The sequence below is a fragment of the Rhinolophus ferrumequinum genome, chromosome 9 (assembly GCF_004115265.2).
Source record: "Rhinolophus ferrumequinum isolate MPI-CBG mRhiFer1 chromosome 9, mRhiFer1_v1.p, whole genome shotgun sequence".
Lineage (NCBI taxonomy): Eukaryota > Metazoa > Chordata > Mammalia > Chiroptera > Rhinolophidae > Rhinolophus > Rhinolophus ferrumequinum.
This window is the reverse complement of record NC_046292.1, coordinates 50,377,988-50,401,871: the sequence shown is the minus strand read 5'-3', so window position 1 is coordinate 50,401,871 and position 23,884 is coordinate 50,377,988. Positions and strand designations below refer to the sequence as shown.

The 23,884-nt window shown below is 38.5% G+C and overlaps 1 protein-coding gene across 2 annotated transcripts; it reads left to right on the top strand.

Annotated features, from left to right (window-relative positions):
- Positions 1–1,104: 1,104 nt before the first annotated feature.
- Positions 1,105–21,255, top strand: RPE65 (retinoid isomerohydrolase RPE65). 2 transcript variants are annotated; one of them, XM_033114877.1, is made up of 14 exons: positions 1,105–1,186; positions 2,293–2,375; positions 4,024–4,174; positions 5,734–5,841; positions 5,945–6,086; positions 9,467–9,614; positions 10,862–10,943; positions 11,174–11,306; positions 11,412–11,551; positions 12,160–12,289; positions 18,389–18,503; positions 18,599–18,693; positions 18,797–18,908; positions 20,072–21,255. In XM_033114877.1, exons 1-14 carry the CDS (start codon positions 1,176–1,178, stop codon positions 20,221–20,223), a joined length of 1,602 nt encoding a protein of 533 aa, XP_032970768.1. In that variant the 5' UTR covers positions 1,105–1,175; the 3' UTR covers positions 20,224–21,255. The 2 variants fall into 2 exon arrangements, with proteins under 2 accessions (XP_032970768.1, XP_032970769.1); XM_033114878.1 differs by lacking the exon at positions 4,024–4,174 and having other exon boundaries at positions 1,147–1,186; positions 20,072–21,073.
- The last annotated feature ends 2,629 nt before the right edge of the window (positions 21,256–23,884 follow it).

Sequence of the window (23,884 nt, the reverse complement as noted above, 5' to 3'; positions counted from 1 at the left end):
GTAGAATGTCTCCAGTGGAGACACAACAGGCTTGGTTGAACAGAGACACCACTGATGCTTGGCACAGAGTGTGTTGCCAATAGGCCCCCTGTCCCTGCCTCTGATTGGTGGAGCCCAGGTCACATGCTTGTACCCTCAAAGCACGACAGGCTGGGAATATAAGCTTCTGTCTTCTATCTTGAGGAGGGCTCAGATCAATTGTTACGCAGTTTTGCTGAAGAGCCCTGGTATGAGTAGCCATAACTCATTAACTAGATTAGTATATATGTTGTTTGTTTCTGGGGACTCCTTTGTACAGTACCATGTCTGTGCTGTGCGGGCCAATAACTCACATCTAATACAAAAGTATAGAAATATAAATGAAATAGTGCTATATAATCTCTGAGCACAGAACATGTACCAATAGGCAGGAAGGTGAGGTAGAAAGCAGGCAAGCAGTAGTGACAAGCAAGGATATGAAAAGGGATTCATCCTCAACAAACCAAAAGGACATAGCTATAGTCTTCAACACGGTTGCAAGTGGGGCACTAAATGGGGTCAATAAGTGACCAGAGAGAGTTAGAGGTGCTATATAGACTGTGCTTCCATAATATGCCTCATTTCTCCAATTATAGCACTGACAAAACTTTATTGACTCTTTTATTAGTTTTCTGTTATCCTGGCCTATAAGATCTGTGCAACTAGGAACTGTGCCCATGTCTGTCTGGTCCATAGACAATGTATAATAGATATATATTTTTTAAATAAGTGAAGGAATAAATGAATGAAGGTGAAGGTGAGAGCACAAAGGTGGTAGAGAGAGCTGGGCAGCAGAGAATGGTGCCAGGTTCCACTGAGGTGAACTGGATCAGCTCAGTCCTCATGCTAGACCTTGCCACAGAGCTCCTTTCTTTCTAATCCACTTGTCATTCTCTTCGGGAAAGATTGAGGTCTCTGGAAAACAGCCCAAAAACTGTTATGGGAACAGCAAGTCCAAATAATTCTCAAGTGTCAGGAGGATCTGAGCACTGAAAGCCACTTCTGTTCCCCTTCCCTCAGCTAAGGGGGTGGGAAAGAGTTCCCAAAGCCATAACTCCTTTTAGAAGGATTTAGAAGGCATATAAAGGCCCCTGGCTGAGGATTCGCTTCCTCATTCTGCAGTTGGTGCTAGAACTCTCAATCCTTCACTGAAGAAAATGTCCATCCAGTAAGTATCTCTGGGAGACTCCTTTTAAATGCCTTAGTGGTTAATGGTAAATGGGCTATTTCAGGAGCTCCTGAAGAGGACTGATGGCCTGTTTAAGGAAGGCCTTGGGTCTTGGTGAGGGAGTTTCTTCCTGTTTTACATTGAAGGAAATATCTAGAATTCAGGTCTAAATTACAGTGGGTTCTGTGTGTCTTAGACTGGACTTTGGAAGCAGCTGTAAGCATGAGGATTTCAATAAGGTAGACCTGGCTTGCACTTCTTGCCAAGCCACTTCCTACCTCTGTGATTTGGGGCAAGTTACTTGATGTTTTAAAGTCTAGGGTTTTCCATATATAGCATAACAATAGTACTCACCCTTTTGTGTTACTGTGGGGTGTAAATGAGCTAATAGCATGCAAAGTTCTTTTTATGGTGTGTGACATGGTAAGTTTTTAATAAAAGATAGCTTTATAATTAAGGAGTCTTTATAACTCTAAAAAGTTATAAAATGGAGCTAACATGAGGAGGCAGGAAATAAGCAAAAATATGAAACATGAATCTCGGTCTGACTGTTTTTAAAAAGTACTGTAGCTCTTGGAGAGATAGGTGGAGACATGAGATGACAGGAGGAGATGATGGTGTAATATGGGTGAATAACAAAGGATAAGGTAGTGACCCAAAAAGCTGTTGTCTCTAAACTCATAGGAGAGAAAGAGATGAGACTCTCTGTGAGGCAAGAGAATCAAGATGCAATAAGCAGAGAGTGGTGACAAGGCAGAGTCATTATATGGGAAGGACTCTGTCAGGAAGAGAAGTGATAGCAGCAGGATTAGTTGATTTATCTTCAGAAACACAGGAACACTGCCGAGGGCAGGATTAAGTCCACTGTGACATTAAAAAGGAGGTCATTTCCCCTGACACCAAAGGAGGAGAACGGACCTAGGCTCCTCTGGAGAACGTTTCTATTCCCCCAAGCACCATGTGCTTCCTTAGTCAAGGCTGGACTGGTGGGGCGCAAACATTGGCATTGAGCCAGAGAGACCCTTTTGTCCTGGAGCTCTGCTCTGCCTCCGGGAACTTCTTTGAACATCAACATAAGCTCCTTCCTCATTATTCCACCATTTCAGAGTTGAGCATCCTGCTGGTGGATATAAGAAACTGTTTGAAACTGTGGAAGAACTCTCCTCACCACTCACAGCTCATGTTACAGGTGGGTCTCACCCAGCTTGAAGCCATCCTCTCTATTTTGTTGAGATTGCCCTTCTCTGCCTTCTTATTCATCGGCACCTCTCAGTACTGGCTCCCCATGCGGGCTACAGAGGGGAATCTGGAGGTGGGGGATTTTTATACCCAGAACCCATTTCTGCTCACTTACCTTTATTTCCTAATGTGGAAAAATGCTATCTAACTGGAATTTCTTGAAGAGTAGGATTACACCTTTGTCACCTTTAAATTGTCTGTGCCTAGCTCAATGCCTTGCACATAATAATTGCTCCATAAATACCTGTCTTGTTAGTGTCTGAATAAATGAGAGCATCTGGGAATATTACATGAAAGGGTGGTAGGTTTTATGTCCACCATATTGGGAGAGTTTTGGTTCTGGAGTCAGGCAGATGTAGGTCCTAATTGCACCTCTATTGTTTTACTAGCTGTGAATCGTACAAGTTACTTAAACTTTCTGAGCCTCAATTCCCTCACCTACCAAAAAACAACTTTTACCACATGGGGATGTTGTAAAGATTAAATGAGATCATGTACATAGAAAGATTCACCTGGTATTTGACACAAAGGGATCAATAGGCGGTAGTTAATACCATTGTTTTCATTATCCAAAGACACCATCTGACTCATACAGCGTCCTTGCTTGGCCGTGGTGTTATGGGAAGGGCCAAAACCCAGGGCAAGTCTCTTTCCTCCCATTTCCCTCTTCTATAAAATAGAAGGGATGAGTCAAATGCTCTCAGCTAGATTCTGACACTGACAATCTAGGTTCTAGCAATGAAATTAATGCCGTGCCTTTCAGTGCCTAAGCCATGCCTTCTCAAAGTTTTTGTCATAAATACAAATCCTTATCAAATGGGATGCTAAAATTGAACTATAGAAAACAATCCATTTGATTCAAAAAACAAAACAAACAAACATTGGTAAGGATTAAGCAAACACTGCCAAACAAATATTGCACTGCTCAAAGGATAAGAGGGTACAAATGGAACTGCTTAAATGAAAGGCATAAGGCCTTTCTTGTGTAGCCTGCATTTTGTAGTTGAGCCCGTGGTAAATCCTGAACCAGAATGCAGGTCCTTAACACGCAGCCCTGTGCACTTTCCGCTACAGCAGGCTGACCTTCACCTGGACAGTAGCCCATCCCCTCAAAGGAATATAGCTCTCGATTTTCAAAAGCCAATATTCTTGTTGTTTCTCTTAAATGATTTGTTCTACAGACACATTTATTCCAGTGTCTTGATCCCTGCTCTTCATCCATCCCTCCTACCCCAGCTCCATCAAACTACATCAAGACATTTGAAATTCTTCTTAAAGACAAATGTATGGGTGTCTGGAGAAATCTGTTAGGTAAAGGATCCCATTCCCCTGAAGACGTTTTTCCCTGTCTTCTTCCAACCTTATATCCAAACTCTGAGGCACCGCCACATTCACCACCCCCCTCACTTGCTCTCCTGGTGAAGGGAGAGTTGATCACAGGCATTTGCTAAGTGCTGCCTGGCGTGAGAGCTGGAAATGATCCTCAGCGCCAGCTTCATAAAGAAGAGGCTGCTAATATAATCACTGCGCCTTCCTAGGGACCGCCCAACCCCAGGCAGGGGAAAGAAGCAATGTTCTGTGTCTCACACCCATCACAGGCAGGATCCCCCTCTGGCTCACCGGCAGTCTCCTTCGATGTGGGCCAGGACTCTTTGAAGTTGGATCTGAGCCATTTTACCACCTGTTTGACGGGCAAGCCCTCCTGCACAAGTTTGACTTTAAAGAAGGACATGTCACATACCATAGAAGGTAAAGGAAAACTAGGCCCCACCCCCCTGCTAGGGGTGGGGCCTAGCTCAGCTTTTCCTCCCATGTGATTTTTCAACCTCCTGAACCCACAAGGGGACTTCTATACTCACTTCTGTCAGTATCCACACGGGCCAGGGCATCTGCACAGACCCCTGGGGCCTGTGCTATGGGATAAAGAAGAAGCTAAACCCTAGGGCTTTGGGGTCCAACAAGCCTGGCTTCAAATCCTATATCTACCAGATACCACTTGCATAAGTGGGTAACCTGTTGTAAGATACTCATATCTAATTCTTGGTTTTGTCATCTCTCAAGTGAAAAATAATAGAATCAACTTCAGGATTCATTACAAGGATTCGATAGCAACAGAGGGCCTAGCACAGGGGAGGCACTCAGGAATAAGAAGACTATTATAGTTGTTGTTATTACTATTAGACCATTGGCTCTCTTCACTCCTTCCCTCTTTTTACAATCAGAAAGGCCACAGGAAAGAAGGGAGGTGTGCCACAAAGGAGGTAAGGATCACATATGTCATAATGATACAAGACAGAGGCGCTTGCAAACAAACAGGAGACTGGTGGTAAAAGACTTGAAGGCATAAGGCATCACTCCAGAAAGCACCCATTAAACACCTCAGTAAATAGTGTGTCTTGTGCTTTAATATGCAGGCCTGTTAGTGGCTTTGTGGATCACCGCAGATGCCGGGCATTGTGAAGAGACATCAAAAGGAAGAGTAAATGGAGGCTGGGAGTAGTCAGGATAACTTGGACTGTAATAGAAGAGAAACAAATCAGGTGAAGCAAAAATTTAGCTCTGAAAAGGCATGTTTTGGAGGTCAAAGCTTTCATATGCCTTCTAAAGTCCTTGGTACCTTTGCCTCCTCATGACTTTATTTCTCCGTCTATGAAATTTTAAACACTTACTACATGGATTGGAGGAAGGGCAAAAACCTCATACCCTGCATGAGAAATCCTAGGCAACTTATGCTATCTGGTCTGGGATATGGTTCAGGAAGTCTGCCTGTGCAAGAGAAGGGATTGAAGAATACCTACTCTTAAAAATAGCAAAATAAATTCTAAAATTGAAGAAAAATGTAAGAGGTACATAAGGGAGATGGAAAGGGATATAATTCAGCATACCCTATCCTATATTTCCCTCGAAGCGGCGGTTGATGGATTATAAGCTCCAGGAAGTCAGAGGTCCTAAGTGAACTACTATGGGGGCTACGTGACATAATATGGAAAAATGCATGTTTTCCAGCTCTGGTTAACTTGAGTTCTAACCCAGCTTGGCAACATACACCAATCACTTAATTTCTCTGAACCTCAATTTCATTATCTGTCACTGTGAGATTTACAAGACATAAATTTAAGCTCATGGCACATTGTCTTTTTTCCCCACGGTCATCCCAAGAAAGTGACCTCGCAATACTCTTCACTCTTCATGTTGTGGATTTATGATTCTGACCTCATAAGGATGCACAGAATGACCTTTCAAAGCTCCACATGAACTACACCGATTGCCCCTGTCTATGACCTCTCCCATGTCTCTGTGTCCTTCAGGTTCATCCGCACTGACGCTTACGTGCGGGCCATGACTGAGAAAAGGATCGTCATAACAGAATTTGGCACCTGTGCTTTCCCAGATCCCTGCAAGAACATATTTTCCAGGTTACTGAAACCCAACTGCATGTTATTAAAGATAATTTACATGAGCCCTTTTTCTCTCATGGCTTAAAAGTTAGTGGACTGAAAAATCCATTTGCTTCGGCAGGTTTTTTTCTTACTTTCGAGGAGTAGAGATTACTGACAATGCCCTTGTTAATATCTACCCAGTGGGGGAAGATTACTATGCCTGCACAGAGACCAACTTCATTACAAAGATTAATCCTGAGACCTTGGAGACAATTAAGCAGGTAGGATACAGTGCTCAGGCAACATTACTCAATAATTAATTCAACTGTGCAATTTGATAGAAAGGACAGGAGAGGCAGAAAGGTTTTCAAATCCTTGCTTTGTCATCAGCTACTAACTATGTGACATAGGGCAAACTTTGCTTTTTCATCTATGAAATTTTAAACCCATTATATGGATTGGATGAAACCTTATAAAATCCCTAACAGATTCATGCATTCATTTGTGACACACACGTTTATTGAGTATCTGCCATGTACCAGAACTTATGCTAGATGGCAGGGATACATCAATGGGTAAAATAACATGGTCTCTGCCCTTCTTGGCTTTTATAGGCTAGCATGGACCTGGCAAAATTGAAAGTTCAAAAAATTGTAGCTATTAATATTGAAAACCCTGTTATTCATGGTTCCAGGTAAGTATGTTGTACCAATTTGCCCCTATAGATACTTCTTATTAGAATCTTATTAGATCTATATTTTAAATGAGATAGCAAAGTGAAAAATATCAGCAATATTAGAAAGTGACAAATTTTGCTGAGAACTTAGTCAATCTCAATGCAGCACTCAATAAAATAGATCCACATTTTTCAACCAGTATTTATTAAGATGTAACTACTTGAAGGCACTGTGCTTGTATTCGGAAAGCTTAACATCTAGTGGATAAATCAAACAAATACACAACTATAATAGGATATATAATGTGATGAGTTCTACAGGAGAAGGAAAACCTATGAAAGCATAGAGAAGAAAGATTATTTCTGGCCATAGTTGGGGAATGTAAAGTGGGGAGATAAAGGAAGATTTAAGAGGCTTATATTTCAGTTAGAAGTTAAAGGAGAGGCACAATTTCAATGAATTTAGAGAAAGGACATTTCAGATTGAGGGAGCAACGTGATCAAAGGTATAAGAGGTGGTAAAATAGAGGATATGCTCACGGAAACTAAAGAATAATTTCTTTGGCTAGATTTGCAGTATTTTCCGTGGAAAGGTATTAGTGGCATTGGGTGGAATTCACCATTGTGGGGACCATCCCACACATTGCAGAGGTTTGGCATCCCTGGCCCAATCCACTAAATACCGGTCATGCCCTTAATCATTATGGAAACCCAAATGTTCCCCAACATTTCCAGCTCTCCCCCTCGGGGACAATATCACTCCCAGTTGAGAACTAGTAATGTGAAGGGGAACAGTGGGACACAGGGTGGGGTGAAACTGAAAGTTTGAATAACGGACAAAAATTTGGAATAAGTTGATTAGCTAATGGGAAGCTACTGAAAGTTTTTGTTCAAAGGAAAGGTATAAGCAGAGCTGCGGGTTAGGTATTTAATCTGCTATGTATAAGCTGTATGGGAGGGTAAAAGAGATATGGAATAGCTAGGGGGCCAGTGAGGTCGAATTCAAGACCAGAACTAGAAATTCAGTGTAGTAGGAATAGAAAGGAGAAGTAGTTCCAACACGGGGTCTCAGTGACACAAGCTGATTGACAACTCTCACAGACTATTTACTAAGGTTTAGCATACTCTCAATAGCTCGTTCTTGCTTTTGATGTATGTTTGGAACCACATATGAGTATGTGTGTAGATCATTTAGAGATGAACTGACGATGACTTTGACAGTGAATCTGTATTCCAACTGCTATGGTCATTTAATTGGAAACATACAGCTCATGGTACGGCTCCAGAATAGACTTTGTTAGGGCAAGGTACCCTGAGTTCATATAAAAATATAGTTTTTAAAAGTTGATTCCTTTTTTTGTTTGTTTACTACTACTGAAATAGCCTTTGTTTCCAGCCTGATTCTCTTAAATACAACTTCCTTAATCCAGTAGAAGGAATCTTTCTAAAATGCAAGTATGGATGTGTTACTCCATGTAGGGCACCCATAGTTTCCAAGATCAAGTCCAAACCAGGGTCTTCGTGGATGGCCCTTTCTTATCCCCCTCCTCCACGCAGGCCCTTCCCAGCAGCCATGTTAAATGACTAGCAGTCCTCAAAGAGCATGTGCTTTTCACAGCTTTGGGCCTGTGCATGAGGGTTCCTACTCCCTGGAACACACTGTCATCCTTCTCCACCTGACTAACTTTTACTCATCTTTCAAGCGTTAGTTGTAGCCATCACCCTTGAAGCCCTGTCTAACTTCCCAGTCTGGGTTCAATGGCCGTTCTCTACAGATACGGTTTTACACTTAGAGCTCTGTCTATATTCCAGCTTATTGGTCTACCACAGTGCAAGCAAACAGAATTTCATACAATGATGGCAGTGTTCTTTATCTGCACTTGAATGTGGCTAATGTGACTGAGGAACTGAATTTTAAGCTTTATCTAATTATAATTAATTTAAATTGCTACATGTGGCCACAATATTGGACAGACAAGTACACACTGAAGTTCTTGAAAGAATGGACCATCTCTGTTTTTCAAGACTCTGTCACAGTGCCTGGCATATAATAAAAGCTCAATGACTACTTGATGAATGACTGAATGAATGTCTTAGCTATTATTGAAATAAGAATGCTAGAAACTCCCTATGCTTTGAAACCTATTCTCTTAATCAAATAGAAAAAATTTGGTTAAAGAAATATACACTCCATCAATTATTCATTCAATAAATCTACACCGAGCAGGTTCCAGTATATTGTAGTGCTGATTATGCCAACATGTGGCTCTGGTCTTTGAAAAAGTCATTTGACCCCTCTGGGACCTCAATTTCTCCTTCTGTAAACTGGGAGGTTTGTGCTAGATTCATGGTTCTGAATTTCTTATGAGACTTCAAAGTGAATTAAAGCACTAAATCCTCTCTCCAAAAACATTTGCATTTAATTCCAGGACATTCATGGTTCCCCTGAAATCTACTTAGGTTAAGACTTTCTATACTAGATGAATGTTGGGGTTCCTTTCAGTTCTAGTTTTATACTCTGTGCAGGACACTGGATTTGGTATTTAGGTTGCGCCCTAGAAAATTGCTATTTTTGGAAAATTAAAATTGTTAAATATCAGCAATTTCATACAATTCATCCAACGCAATGAAGGGGAATATAAAGAAGTCCGAGGATTCAACTTTATCATCGTTTCAGGAGAACTTGCATGTGCGAAAGGAAAATAACCAGAACCATATATGGTACACATCAATCAAAGAGCACAGTCAGTGAGAACGCCAGGATTTTAGAGGCATGTGGGGTCAGCATGGGGGTCAGAGGAAAGCTCTGCACTGAAGATGGGAATTGAGGCAGACTTCAAAGAAGGTGGGACTTGGAGAGATGGAAAGACAAAGAAGGGGCACTTAGGGTGAGGGGCACACAATAATGGTGAAGTCAAAACTATGAACCAAAGGTGTACTATAATCTTTCTCTTAACATGGATGACATTTTTTCTCCTTCTATAGGTTGACCTTTGCAATTATGTCTCGATCAATGGAGCCACAGCTCACCCTCACATTGAAAGTGATGGAACTGTTTACAACATTGGTAATTGCTTTGGGAAAAATTTTTCAATTGCCTACAATATTGTAAAGATCCCTCCACTACAAGCAGGTCAGTTTACCAATTTGACTCTTTTTAAAACAAGTGTCCATATTGTGAGAAAATTACTGGAAATACAGGGTGCAAGATCAAAATATCAGGATAGCACTATATGCACAGTTAAATGACTCTCAGATTTCGGAACAATTGCCCTGACTCCTTCCCTACAATGGGACCAATGCCCGATGGCACAATAGCAGGAAATGACAACTTGAAAATACAGAAAGCAAGTAGCTAAGTTCTATTACACACTGTCAAAGATGTGGTGTCTATGTGGATTTAATCATGTAAGATTTAGAGTCAAATATAGCAAACACTTACTGAGCCCTTATTCATGTGCCAGGCAAAATTAAATTTTTAAACAAACATATGTATATGAATAATAGCATACACACACACACATACACACACACACATACACACACACACGAGCGTGTACTAAGTATTTTGTGTATGTTTAATTCACAAAATTACAAACAAATCTATTAACTCATATTACTACTATGGAGAAAGAATATTAAAACAGGAGAGAGAGTACGCTTTAGAATTCTCCATTCATGCTCCATTCATTGCCAGAAATTTAATAACCATCTTGAAGAGAGAATTATTTGAATATATGTGGATTTTTGTTTACCATTGCTTAGTATAGTTCTAGAAGTGTAGTCCAACCAGCAGCACCACCTGGGAATCTGTTACAAACATGAATCTTGAGCCCGACCCAAGGTCAATTGAATGAGTAATTCTGGGAGTGGGCCTCATAATCAATATTTTAAGAAGCTCTTTATGTGATTCTGATGCACACTAAGGTTTTGAAGACCAGTGATTTAGGAGTAAATAAATGTTAATATGCATAAGAATTACCGTACAGGGCTATTGACACACACCCATAGATACTATACTCTGTAGGCAATTTAAAAGACTATAAAAGGTGTTGTGAGCAGACCGAAGTTTTGCCTTGGACTCCTGACTTTAACCCACCTCGTTGTAAGACGTGACCCCACTGTATGCTGCCTACCACAGTACTATTTGAGTGCACATCTCCAAATCTGCTGCTATTTGGATTTTCCTGGGTGATTGCAGCTTCACATGAAAATTTGCTAAGAAATGCCAATGACTAAGAAAATGAAAATAAGCTCTGAAAAAAAAATCACAATCTGAAAATGTATGTTTTTGCTTGCATAAGCTGTTCTAAGTGCTTTGTATTAAGAAAGAAAAAAAAAAAGGCTGTTCCAAAGCCTTTTAAAACCACTTTATTTCAGACAAGGAAGATCCAATAAGCAAGTCAGAGGTCGTTGTACAATTTCCCTGCAGTGACCGATTCAAGCCATCTTACGTCCATAGGTAACTTTGAAGGCCCGCTATGAATCTTCAGGAAAACTCACTTTTAAACTTTGCCTACCTTTGATACAAATTCTGATCACATTTTCTTACAGAAACCTAAATTTAAACGTAATTAATTTCATGTAGGCACTGTTGATTCATGTAACTGAGAATACCTCATGTACACACATTTCTTCGTGGTTTGACAATCAGCCCTTCCCATTTACAAGTCCATTTGTGTTTCTGAACAGTTTTGGTTTGACTCCCAACTACATTGTTTTTGTGGAGACACCAGTAAAAATTAACCTGTTCAAGTTCCTTTCTTCGTGGAGTCTTTGGGGAGCCAACTACATGGATTGTTTTGAGTCCAATGAAACCATGGGCGTAAGTCTTACATTTATTTGTCAAGTTTGTGATCCTGAAGTTGTGTTTCATAAGGCACACTTTTTTGCTTTTTAAATGCATCAAAATATTTTTCTCATTTTTAAGGTTTGGCTTCATATTGCTGACAAAAAAAGAAGAAAGTATCTCAATAATAAATACAGAACCTCTTCTTTTAACCTTTTCCATCACATCAATACCTACGAAGACAATGAGTTTCTGATTGTGGATCTCTGTTGCTGGAAAGGGTAAGAAAGAACAGTGGGTAAACTTTACATCTTCAGTTGTTCCTGGAAATGTGGGGCCTTTTTCAAAGATGCTGCTCTCCGTATTTAACCAGAATTACATTTTTAAAAGCAGGAAGTATGCTTAAGTCACAAGATACCATTGAAAAAATCTGTAGGGGGTTTAGGTAATCAGAAACACTCATAAATTGAACATCAAAACCATGGTGAATGATTAAAAACTGATCAGGTCCATGAACAAGATCTGAAAAATAAGGTTCTATAACCTGATAAGTGAACTTAACCTGAACTTCACTTAAACTTGACAAGATCTCTTGGGTTTGGGAAACAGGAATGCTTTCTTCAAAACAGCTAAGTGACTAAAGACTCAGACAGAATGGCAGAACACAAAGTATCAAGAGCTGCTGTTATTTAAACATATCCATGAGGCAGGTTTCTTTTTTTCACCCAGCGTGGGCAGGAAGATATGGCTCTAATATACGTGGGTCATTAGCAGTTTCTGGGTTGGGGAATAAAGAACAGGCAGGCACATGTGCTTCTAAATAGCTTGAATCACCTCTGTAAAATTATTTGTAATTCTCTGTGCTTATGTTTGACTTCTTATTTTGCAGATTTGAATTTGTTTACAATTACTTATATTTGGCCAATTTACGTGAGAACTGGGAAGAGGTGAAAAAAAATGCCAGAAAAGCTCCCCAGCCTGAAGTTAGGAGATATGTACTTCCTTTGAATATTGACAAGGTAACCACCCTCTACATAGATTTCAGATATAACCAGAATGTTTCATCTCTCCCAGGATCTATTCTCCTGCTTTATGTTCGTAAGGTCTTGAAATTTTAGCATTGGAAGTGACTTTAAAAATAAACTAATTCAACCTCCCTCAGTTTACAAATGAGGAAACTGAAGCTTAGAAGAGCGATATGACTTAGCAAAAGCCAGTTGCAGCAGAGCCAGAATGAAAACCAGGATTCATGATTCTAAACCTGCTGTTCTTTCATTTACAAAATCCTTTTAAAATATACTTTCTCAATGAATAATGCAAACTACTGATTCTTAGGATCTTTTGTCAATAATATAAATAGTTTAGTTTAAATAATTTGAAATCTAGAGACAAAGCTTCAAAAAGTACCCTTGTTGGGAAATCAGCCCATTATTTTGGTTTTCTACAATTCTTCTGAAAATAGTATTAGATGATAAAAATCATGATAGCATTAAACAGTCATCTCTTTATTTATACTTTTTCTTCCCTGTAATCAGTGACTATCCTTTTAGAAAATCAGAGTAACATCCAGATTTTTAGTGTGATAGAAATGACAGCCAAAATCAAGAAAAATATAATTTTCACAATTGGTACATGAATATACACTTTCATCTATCTCTAGATATACGCAAAATTAGTTGAGGGAGCTACAAGGAATGTAAAACATTGTACCCAAGGCTTAGATCAGATGCAGTGGGAACTAAACCCAATTCAGCATCAGACGCTACTGCTTTTAAGCAAGCCTGAAAGTTCTATGAAGAAGGAAAACGGGGGAGGAGCTTGATGTGGGGCATTACGGTTAGGTGAAAGACCTTCTACCACAAAGGCAGGAAGGAGTTAAAAAAGTAAAACTTAGCACAGAAATGTAAAGTAGTTGCTATGTTCATTCAGAGTATAGGTGAGATGGGCAGTGGGCAGAGGGACTGGAAAGATCAGTTGGAGTGATACTGTATGGGGCTTTATAGCCTTTGGGTATTATATAAATGATAGGGAGCCATGGAAGTGTTTTAAGAGTTGGGGGAGGGGTATAACATGATCAAATCTATATTTTAGAAAGGTCCCTCTAGTAGCAACATGGAGGACAATTTGGAAGGTAGAGTTTAAAAGCCAGAAGTACTCTATTAGAGTACAAATGCAATAGGGCAAATAAAAGAGGATAAATATCTGCATTAAGAAAATGAGAACTGAGAGATAAAGGAAGGTACAATGTTGAAAAATATTTAGGAGGTAAGATTATCGGGAGTTGGCCTAATTGCATGTGAAGGGTAAGGGGGAGAGGAAAACTTCCAGATTTCTGCCTTGAGCAGCTGAGTGGATGATGGTATACTTAGCTGAGCTGGTGTGCAGGAAAAAGAGTAAGATTTATTTTACACATGTTGAGTTGAAGGTTGAGTTTAAAAATAAACTAATTCAACCTCCCTCAGTTTACAAATGAGGAAACTGAAGCTTAGAAGAGGGATATGACTTAGCAAAAGCCAGTGGCAGCAGAGCCAGAATGAAAACCAGGATTTCATTCTGAAAACCAGTGGGTAAGGTACCCACTGGACATCGCAGCATAAATGTTCACTAGACAGCTGGCATCCGAGTATATGGATCTGGAGCTCAGAAGAGAAATCATGAGAAAGATCAGTCAAGTACCTTCAGCAGTCTTACTTTCTTTCCCCTTAGCATATATATACCTTCCTCTCTCTCCGCCTATCTCTCTCATCACATTCCAAAAAAAAAGGAAGGATTTTTCTAAATGTGTAGTCATCATTGCCGGAAGAAAATCTACCAAATTATAGAAAGGGGAACTTCAGTAATGATGAAAAATATCGAATGTTGCCTTAGACTCTGCTTTCTCTTTCTTCCAACAGTTATTGAATAACTACTATAACAAGCATAGTACCAATTGTTTCAGTGGGTACATCCATGGGTACATCCACACAGGATAGGGCAAACGAGGGATTCACAGGTGCCCACGGCTACAGACAAGTAGAAAAGGATGAAGACTCAGAACCAAACCCCAGATTTGGTGATCTCCAGGGGAGCGATGTGAGAGGCAAAAATCAGGCTCCAGGCACTAAAGATGAGCAATTGGTGAGAATAGGGAAGCCGTTATTGTACTCTACACTTTTAAAAGTTTGGCAGTGAGGGGAAAATTCGGTCATGAATCAGGGGAAGAGGAGATAATAAACACGTTGAGGGAAGGGCTAAGAAGAGGAAAGAGCTTCCAGTTGGCTGATTAAGATATTGGTGATATCTTTAAAATATATTTTTATTATTTTTGAATGGGAGAGGCATTTAAATGGTCAAAAAATCAAAACGATATAAAAAAGTTTACACTAGGAAGTCTCACTCCAACCTTAACCTGCACCCATTCCATACCATTCCTCTTCACTTCCGTGTGTAACTTTTATTGTCTTTCCTTTTCCTTTGTTTGTTTATGCAAATATAAAAAATACAAATATATATGTATATATAATTATTTTCCATTCTCTTCCACAAAAAGTAACTTTGTATACCCACTGTTTTGTTCCTTGCTTTTTCCATTTATTAATATCTTCTGAAGATTCATTTTCAACTACACAGTATTCTTTCTGTGACCGTCCCTCACTGGTAAGCAACAGAGTTATTTCCACACTTTGACTATTACAGATAATGTCACAAGGAATAACTTTGCATGTATGTTATTTCATATGTGTACAGATATATGAATAGGATAGGTCCCCAAAAGTGAGATTGCTCAAAGGATAAACGCATGTGGTAAAAAAAAGTGTGGTGGGGGCGAAAGTCAAAAGGAGGAGTTAGGTTGTTGTGACAGATTTCTTACATTAAAAAACATAATTTAATAGAAAAAATAAGAGAACAGAGGAAAATATTTAAAGTATAATCACATGAATAATGTGTGTTGATATAGACGCCTGAACTTATTGTATGCACATATTAACATATATATGTACACACACCACTCTCTTCTTCCTTACATCACTATGAAGTGCTTTCAGGCCCCATTTCACAAAATCTCACAAAATCCACTCCTCTCTTTGCTCCTCACCTCCCATCCCTTCCCTATCCTGAGAATCTTCCACTATTTTCTCTTAATTCATAATACATCGCCAAAAAAATTCCCTCTACCCTCAAAATGTTCCCTCCACCTTCTTTCTTTTACCAAAATCCGACTCTCTCCCAAGAACACTGGTCTCTTCAGCAGCAATTTCCAGAGGAGACAGTTTCTCCTCCTATAGCTCTTGTACAACTGGGCCAGGAATTGGGGTGGGTGTCCTCTTTGTTCTACTTTGCTGCTTTCAGACCACTGTTCCTTCCATGCACCCTTAAAATCTCCCCAATTTTTAATTTTATTTTAGCTCATTATGTAGCCGAGTGGTATGTACACAAACACACATATACACCCTTCATTATTGTTGTCATCTACTAACCACCACTCGCTCTCCCTTCTGGCTTGATGTCACACTTCCCAGATCCACTCCTGACTCTGTGATTTCCAGATACACATCATAGGTGATTCTTCCAAAAACTGGGCCTCTCAGTTCCTTGACCTCTTCCACTGATAAACTGTCTTCCATTCTATCTCAGCCACTCAGGCCCCATGGCCCTCGACATTGCCATTACCTGTGACTTCTATGTACTTTGTCCCTAATCTTAGTTTCATGCATGCCACTGACTGCTATCTGTTAGCTTTGAACATCATTTGCTCTATTGCATTTCTTATCAGAAACCTTCAATTTCCTCACTCTCTTGAGGACTTACCTTCCCTCCTTAATTAAAATTCCATAGTCAATAATTATGGCTCTTGTATAGATCCTCATTGCACTTGCCTTTTTCTTATTTTATTTGTCAAAACCACAGGCAAGTATTCAATTTTAATTCTCCACCCACTCCATGCTTGTACCTCTGAGGCTGAAAGTAAGTGTTGAAAACACACAATCATGTTAACTGGCCTGTGTTTAAATATGTGACCACAAATCTTACCGCTACATTTCCCAACTTCATTTACTCTCCAACTTTCCTAGTTAAATATTTCACGCCCTCCTCTCTTCAAGCTTCTAACACCTCCCACTTCCACATGCATAGTCAGCTGATGGCTCTGCTTCCTATTTTACTGAAAGAATGAAAAAGTCAGAAAAGAACGCAGACTCCTGCCACCACATTTACCCACCCACCAGCATCTGTACTCACACTGAATTATCCATCGTCTTACTCAGAATTAGTCCTTCCCATCATCCCTCACCCACCCAAACATATCATTCTAGCAGTTCTCCCCCTCTCTCCTATATCATCACTCTTCTCCACTTTTAACTGGATCACTCATATCATGCTATTATTTTGCCCTCTCATAAAATCCTTCTCTTGACTCGTCTTGCCCTCACCAGCTAATATTTTTTTTCTCTTCTTGTAGACCTCTTCATTCTGTTCTATCTTCTATTTGTACACTCATTCCCTTTGTAAAGACTTGTGCTTTAATGCAGGCTGCATTTACACTTTCAACTTTCCTTTCAACTGCTGCCAACTCTATGTCTCTGTTTGGATCTCCAATAGGAACGTCAAGCTTATTAAGACAAAACCTAAATTTCTCCTCTTCCCCCACCAAAACATTTACCCCACCTGCAGTAGTCTCCATCTTTTGTGTGACAACTCCAGCCTTTGATTATTCAGGCCAAACACCTTCGAGTCATCTTCGACTCCTCTCTTATTTTCATGACTCTTCTCTACCCCATAACCTACTGATCAGGAAATCCTCTTGGCTCTTCCTTCCATATCTCACTGACTCCAATGCTACTAGCCTAGTCTGAACCATTGCTTTCTTTTGACGGAACTACTACAAGACAAATTGTTGTCCCTGATTCCACTTTTGCATTCCCCTCCTCCCAAGGGAAGTCTCGACAGAGCAGCTAGAGTGATTCTTATAAAAATAAATCATAGCTTGTCACTCCTCTGCTCAAAACCCTCCAATGGCTTTCCATTTTCACTCACAGAAAAAGTCCTCACAATGACCTTTAAGACTCTACACAATCTGGCCCCATTATCCATCTAACCTCCTCTCCTGCTCTTGTCTCCATGCTCAGTCATTTGCAGCCACACTGGTCTCTGTCATGCTCTTCAAGCACATTTGGCACAATCCTACCTCAGGCCTCTGCACTGTTTGTTCTCTCTGCTTAAATGCTCTTCCCCAGATATACGAACTACTAACTTCCTCATCTCCTACAAGTTTTGTCTCAGATGTCACCTTTTTAATGAGATCTCACCCTGATCATCTATTAAAATTACAACTCACCTACCCTTCACAGTTCTGATCCCCCTTACTCTGTTCTATTTTTTCTCCCCACTTTCCTGACATACTATACACATTATCTATTAAGTATATTTATTGTTTATGTAATAATGTAAGGTTCATGAGGAAAAGGACTATATTCTCTGAAATATCCCAAATGCCTAGAATAGAGTCTACCATAAAATGTGTACTCAAATATTTAATACAGGCATTACTAAGTGAATATGTTCTTAGGAAGGGTTCATGCTATTCATTCCTTTAATAAATAATCTGAAAAATCATGTGATGAGGTGACAAGAGGTCTTTTAAAAATCTGGTCCAGTAGTTTTTCTATTTTTTTTCTTTTTGACACCATAACTGTATAATATTTTTCAAACAAAATAAAAACATATCCTAACTATAAAGGAGAGGAACACTATAAATGGATCCCTGCAGGGGTTGGGGGGAGGGGTTGAAATATTTGTTGTTCTGTAGAAAACCACTGTTTTGTCTTGTTTTATTTTTCTCCAGGGACTCTTCCTCAGAGGCCTCTTTCTTTGAGGACAGTCTCATTTTACAGATGAGAAGATTTAGGGCCTAAGAGATTATGTGACTTTCCCAGTGATGCACAACTGATGTATACACAGGCACAGCCAGCTTTTCTAGCTGTGTTTCAGGGCTCCCCTCTCTAGAGTTTTCTGAGTTTTTCCTCCCTACATATTGACTTAAGAAATAAAGAACTCAGGAGACAAAATTTAGGAAGACTGCCTTTATGGCTGCTTGATTTTTCTTTCCTGTTCACTGAGGTTTCTGTTATCCTCTTTCTTAGGCTGACACAGGCAAGAATTTAGTCACACTACCAAACACAACTGCCACTGCAATTCTGTGCAGTGACGAGACCATCTGGCTGGAACCTGAGGTTCTCTTTTCAGGGCCTCGCCAAGGTGAGATGATTTAGAGAAAAACCTTGCATGAGAGGGAACATGTTCCATTCAAAAAGATTAACTGAGTTTTCCTAAGCATGTGTTCTATTTTGTAGCATTTGAATTTCCGCAAATCAATTACCAGAAGTATGGTGGGAAACCTTATACATACGCATATGGACTTGGCTTGAATCACTTTGTTCCAGACAGGGTAATTAATCCATTTCACTGATATTACAACAGTACTTTAAGTCATATGCTACTCAAGTAAAGCATATTGACTGATTGTTTGATTTTTCTTTCTTAACAAACAGCTTTGTAAGCTGAATGTCAAAACTAAAGAAACTTGGGTATGGCAAGAGCCCGATTCATACCCATCAGAACCCATCTTTGTTTCTCACCCCGATGCCTTAGAAGAAGATGATGGTAATGAAAGCAATGAATGTGTCTGAATATTCTCTTTTTATTGGTGTTCATATCATTAATTCACTAGGAGGGAAGTCACAGTAATTATTCCCTAATGTTCAGAAATGATCTTTAATACTACTGAGTGGGACAGCACTAAAGACTGTAAACTTATTTGAAAATAACTTTCACCTTGTGGTCAGGTCTCATTGATTACTACTGGAAAAAATGCTAAAGAACCATCTGGAGTCTTGATGGAACATCAATGTCTGCTATAGATAAGGGAGGAAAGAAGGAGGAAAGAGCAGCATGAATTTTAGGTTTTTGCCTTTCTTTATCCAGATACATTTCTGAAAAACAACAGAGTTCTAAAGAAGAAAAGTGGTTTATTCTAACAGATCAAAAGAATGAGAATGTGGCTTTGTAACTCTAGTTTTGTTTTGTTTTGTTTCTTTTAATAACCTGGGGCTAGAAAAGGACCCAGAGCTACAGCTTATAAAACAACAATTCAATTACAAAGCATCAGTCTTAGTTAACTATTGGTTAGCTAGGATAGGCAAGTAGGTTACACTCTCTGGAATTAAAATATGGAAAACCACAGAGAAATGAATGAAGAATTATAGAGCTATTTCCTGCTAAATGATTGTACACATACAGCCCATCCAGTCAAAATTGTCAAAGGTTTGTTCTCATTTTGGTTGAAGGAAGTAAACTTTCACCTAGGTCTTGGAACTTACAGAACTACTATACCTTACTTCTGTCGAAGAGTTTTAGTGTAAATTTTTCATTTGTCACAACACTTTTTTTTTTTTTTTTGCAGTAGGTAGAGCAGATGTTAAATCTTATGTTATTAATGAGAGCACGGATCAATTCATTCGATAAGAATTTAATGAACATCTTCTATGGTCTACTCATTGTAGTAAGCTACTGGGATACGACAGTGGGCAAGACAGATATGGTCACTCCTTTCCTAGAGCTTATAGTCTAGGGGACATTCAGAGTATAAAAGACCCCTTCAGGGTGGTCACACAGTGAGGTGGCGGAAGAGCCAAGAAAATAACAAGTCATATGGTTTTCTTTATTTGTCAATGTAATACCTCCTACATTATGTCAGTGACATTTAATCTGTGGCCCTGGGCATTTTTAAAAAATTCAGCATTGCCTTGTTTCTTTCTGATTCACAGGTGTAGTTCTCAGTGTGGTGGTGAGCCCTGGGGCAGGACAAAACCCTGCTTATCTCCTGATTCTGAATGCCAAGGACTTGCGTGAAGTTGCCAGGGCTGAAGTGGAGATTAACATCCCTGTCACCTTTCATGGACTGTTCAAAAAATCTTGAGCACGTTCTAGAAAGATATGTTTCTGGTGCCAAAACCAAGAAGAATATAGTGAGGTCTGCAATCAAATTTTGTTCAGTTTTAGCCTGCAGTATTATGTGGTTTTAACTTGCAGTGGCACCCTATTTTTCAATGTTTTATGGAAAGCACAGAGTTGAGCAAGCAATTCCTTTTTTAAAAAATAGTATATAGTTAAATAGTCAGACTCTCTTGAGATAGACTATCACTAAAAAACTCTGTATAGTTAGCAATCAGATAGAAAATGGATGTGAATTTATTGAATTTTTTATTGCTATTATAAAAGTGTATTTTAGGTACCTATCTGCTCCAACAATTTTTTAACATTTAAAAGACAAAGTTCTCTATACTGATTTGTATGCAGCTTTGCTGAGTCAAGGCGGTATCATGCAGAAAGGCTTTAGTTAATTACTAAATGTCAAACCAAACTCTTTTTCAAACCAGGAACTATCATCTAAGGGTAATCATCGTAATTGTATGCGTATATATACAATTGTTGCTCAAAGATTCTCAAGCTTTATGAACTTTAACATTTCCATTTAATACAGGCAATTACTACTATTTCTGATTTTACAGTGAGGAAACCTATCTTTAATCAACAGAGGGTGCTCAACCAAATAACATCTCGATAAGAATTTAATGAACACCTTTTATTAAAAGCTTATATAACATCAAAGCAGTTACATATAGTAGTGACTATAAGTTTTTTAAAAACAAAGCCTAAAATACTTATAAATATAATTTCTACTTAAAATCAGAGTATGGAATAATGTTGGGGGGTTATACTTTGTTGCTTATTCTCTTTAACTATATTGAAGCACTGTGTAATCATCTGACCAAGCAGAAAGACAAAAGAAAATATTAAATCATTAGCATTCAGATATTAATATATTTTAAACACTTTCATGTTTAAAAAATATTCTCTTCTGTGCTACATATTGGGAAAAATAGTAGATTAACAGACAATGTTATTCTATGTCTTAATCCTGGTTTCTATTTTATGCTCAAAAGTATTATATCATTGTATTTAAGATGATCAACATTGTGTTTGACTAAGTAAAAATAGCTTGAAGGAACAGACTGACTAGGGTACTTGATGCATCCATTTGATTTCTTTATTTAGATAAAAGGCAAAATCATTTTTTAATTATAAACACTTATTAAAACATACTTTTCAAAGAAAATCTAAAATTACAGAAACTCTGTATAGTTAGCAATCAGAAATTATAAAGTAAAATCATACAGGGATCATCTAAGCTCAACTACTATTAAAATTTGTGCACTTGTCTTTTCCATAATTTTTCTCCCTGTGGATTTTTAATGTAATCATTATTTCTTTGTGGGTAATTCCTGGATAGAACTAGAAATCTCAAAAAAGAAAAAGAAAAATGCCAGAGAATAACATTGAATATGTGACTGTAGATAAGTATCAATCCATTGTTTTTTATCTCTAGACATGGAATATGAATATAATTCCACAAAGAAAGCTATTTATCCATTTCTTTTTTAAATGCAGAAAATAAATTACTGAACAATTACTAAGTTTCATACTTATTAAAATCTCCAAATTTAAGACAATTCCTAAAACCGCCACTACCTACACTTGCCAGTCACTCCCTGCCTTCTTTCCATTAATTTTCCATAAGCAAGTCTGACAATTTGGTGTGCCCATCTCCCTCCTGGCGTAGGATCCCTTCTGAGCACGGTGCTCTCAGGGGAGCACCACAGTGTTAAGAAGAGAGAGGCAGATCTGACTAAAACAACATTCTGCCAATACTATTTCACCAAAGTTGGAATTCTCTATACAGTCATTTCTCATATTGTACCAAGACGGCTTAGGAGCTGCTTTTCAAGTCCAGAGATGGAATATGAGCTTTAAAAATTTAACCAAAATAAAGGAGATTTAAGTCAGACAGGAGGGAGTAACTTGGGAATTTACATTGAAAACACTAAGGAACCTGCTTTCTAAGAACCAGAGCTACCCATTTGGGGTATCTAGAAAACTATGTACCATCTACAACAAAATAAATCTGTTTTAAGGAAAAAAAATCGATTGAATTAGGACAAATAAACATGTTAATAAGTAGTTTTAAAATAACTTGTTTGAAGTCATTTTTTTCTCCCATTTTGGGCATCTTATATCTGTCAGAGCCAAGAGGAAAGGATAATACAACTTTTCACAGTATTAAAAGGTAATTAACGACTGATAACTGCCTCATGGCAGACAATCTCGACAGAGTACCTGTACTATGTTCTCAACCATAAAAGATCACTAGACAACAAAGGCAGCCTACCTTTCGAGAATTCAGTGGCAGTACTATTCCATCATCCCACAGTCTGGCTAAAGAGTAAAATGCAGTGCTTTCTTCTGTCAACCTGATAGGAATGATCACTAATTAGGATTATTGAGAAAATATCCCCTACGGGATTCCCTAAGGAACATCAAATCTGGTAAAATTAAGTATCAATGGTAAAACAGTCTCTGAAAACTCACACTTATTTAGTGTGTTTTACTTTTACAGAAACGTGGTAATTACTCCTAATCCTACACCCATCATGATACTATTAGTTTCACCATTTTGAAGATGAGGAAAGGGAAGCCAAGTTACTTTTCTAATGAGGTATTTCACTTAAACTGAAATCTAAACCTTATCGTTCCCTCCACTGAAATTTTGGTTTCTGAAACCTTTTAAAATATTCCTACTACTTTAAAAGTTTATTTCAAATACAACCATTATCATACTACTTAGTCATGAAGTCTGGGTGCAAATAAAATCTTCAACTGCTCAGTAACTCTTACTGCTAATTAGTGGGCTAAAATGTTCCTTCAATAACTCTCACCACGAATCAAGAATTTATTATGCAAAGGACTCCACAAATTAGTCCCTATAAAATTCTGTGTGATGATTCTATTTTGCAGGCAAGGGAACTGAAGCTCAATGAGTTAAACAACTTAGCCAAGTTTATGCACAGAATGAGAGTTCGATTCCTAATAACATCTGTATCTGTTGAACACTGTGAACCACTTCTTTGAGGTAATTCAGAATTTCAGCATTAGATCACTACATTCCTTTTGTTGACATCCTGAAAGTCTAAGTTTTCAGTGGTTGCTGTTAAAATGCAAGTACCATTTGAAAGTTAATGTGGAACACAAAAAGAAAATGACTGTATCCAATCTAATTCCAAAGTTTGAGAAGTTCTGCAATGTCCAAAAGGCACTAGGCTATTAGAAGATATGTATTGTCATTTGGACATTGTAATAAACAGAAATGTTAGGTATTTCTTTTGGCGTGCCATGTAAAGATTACTGAGACACTAAGGGCTTTGTGAACCATAAAATTTGGGAACCTCTGTTCAAGACTCTGGTTTTTAACTTAGTAGGTAAAGCTCTAACTTTATAGGACCTACTCTAGAGGTCTGTGATTTAAATAAATTCATAAATTTTCTTCAGAATAAATAATTGTATCTTAATTCTAACATTAAAGTTACACAAAAGAGCTTTACTTAATTAAAAAGAAAAAAATAAGATGATGGAATCATATCCAATATTTCTGTGATTAGTCTGTTTACGGACATTTTTTATTCTAATATGTTCATAATGTTATACTAGATGGATGATAAAATATGTTTAAGAAACTAGCAACA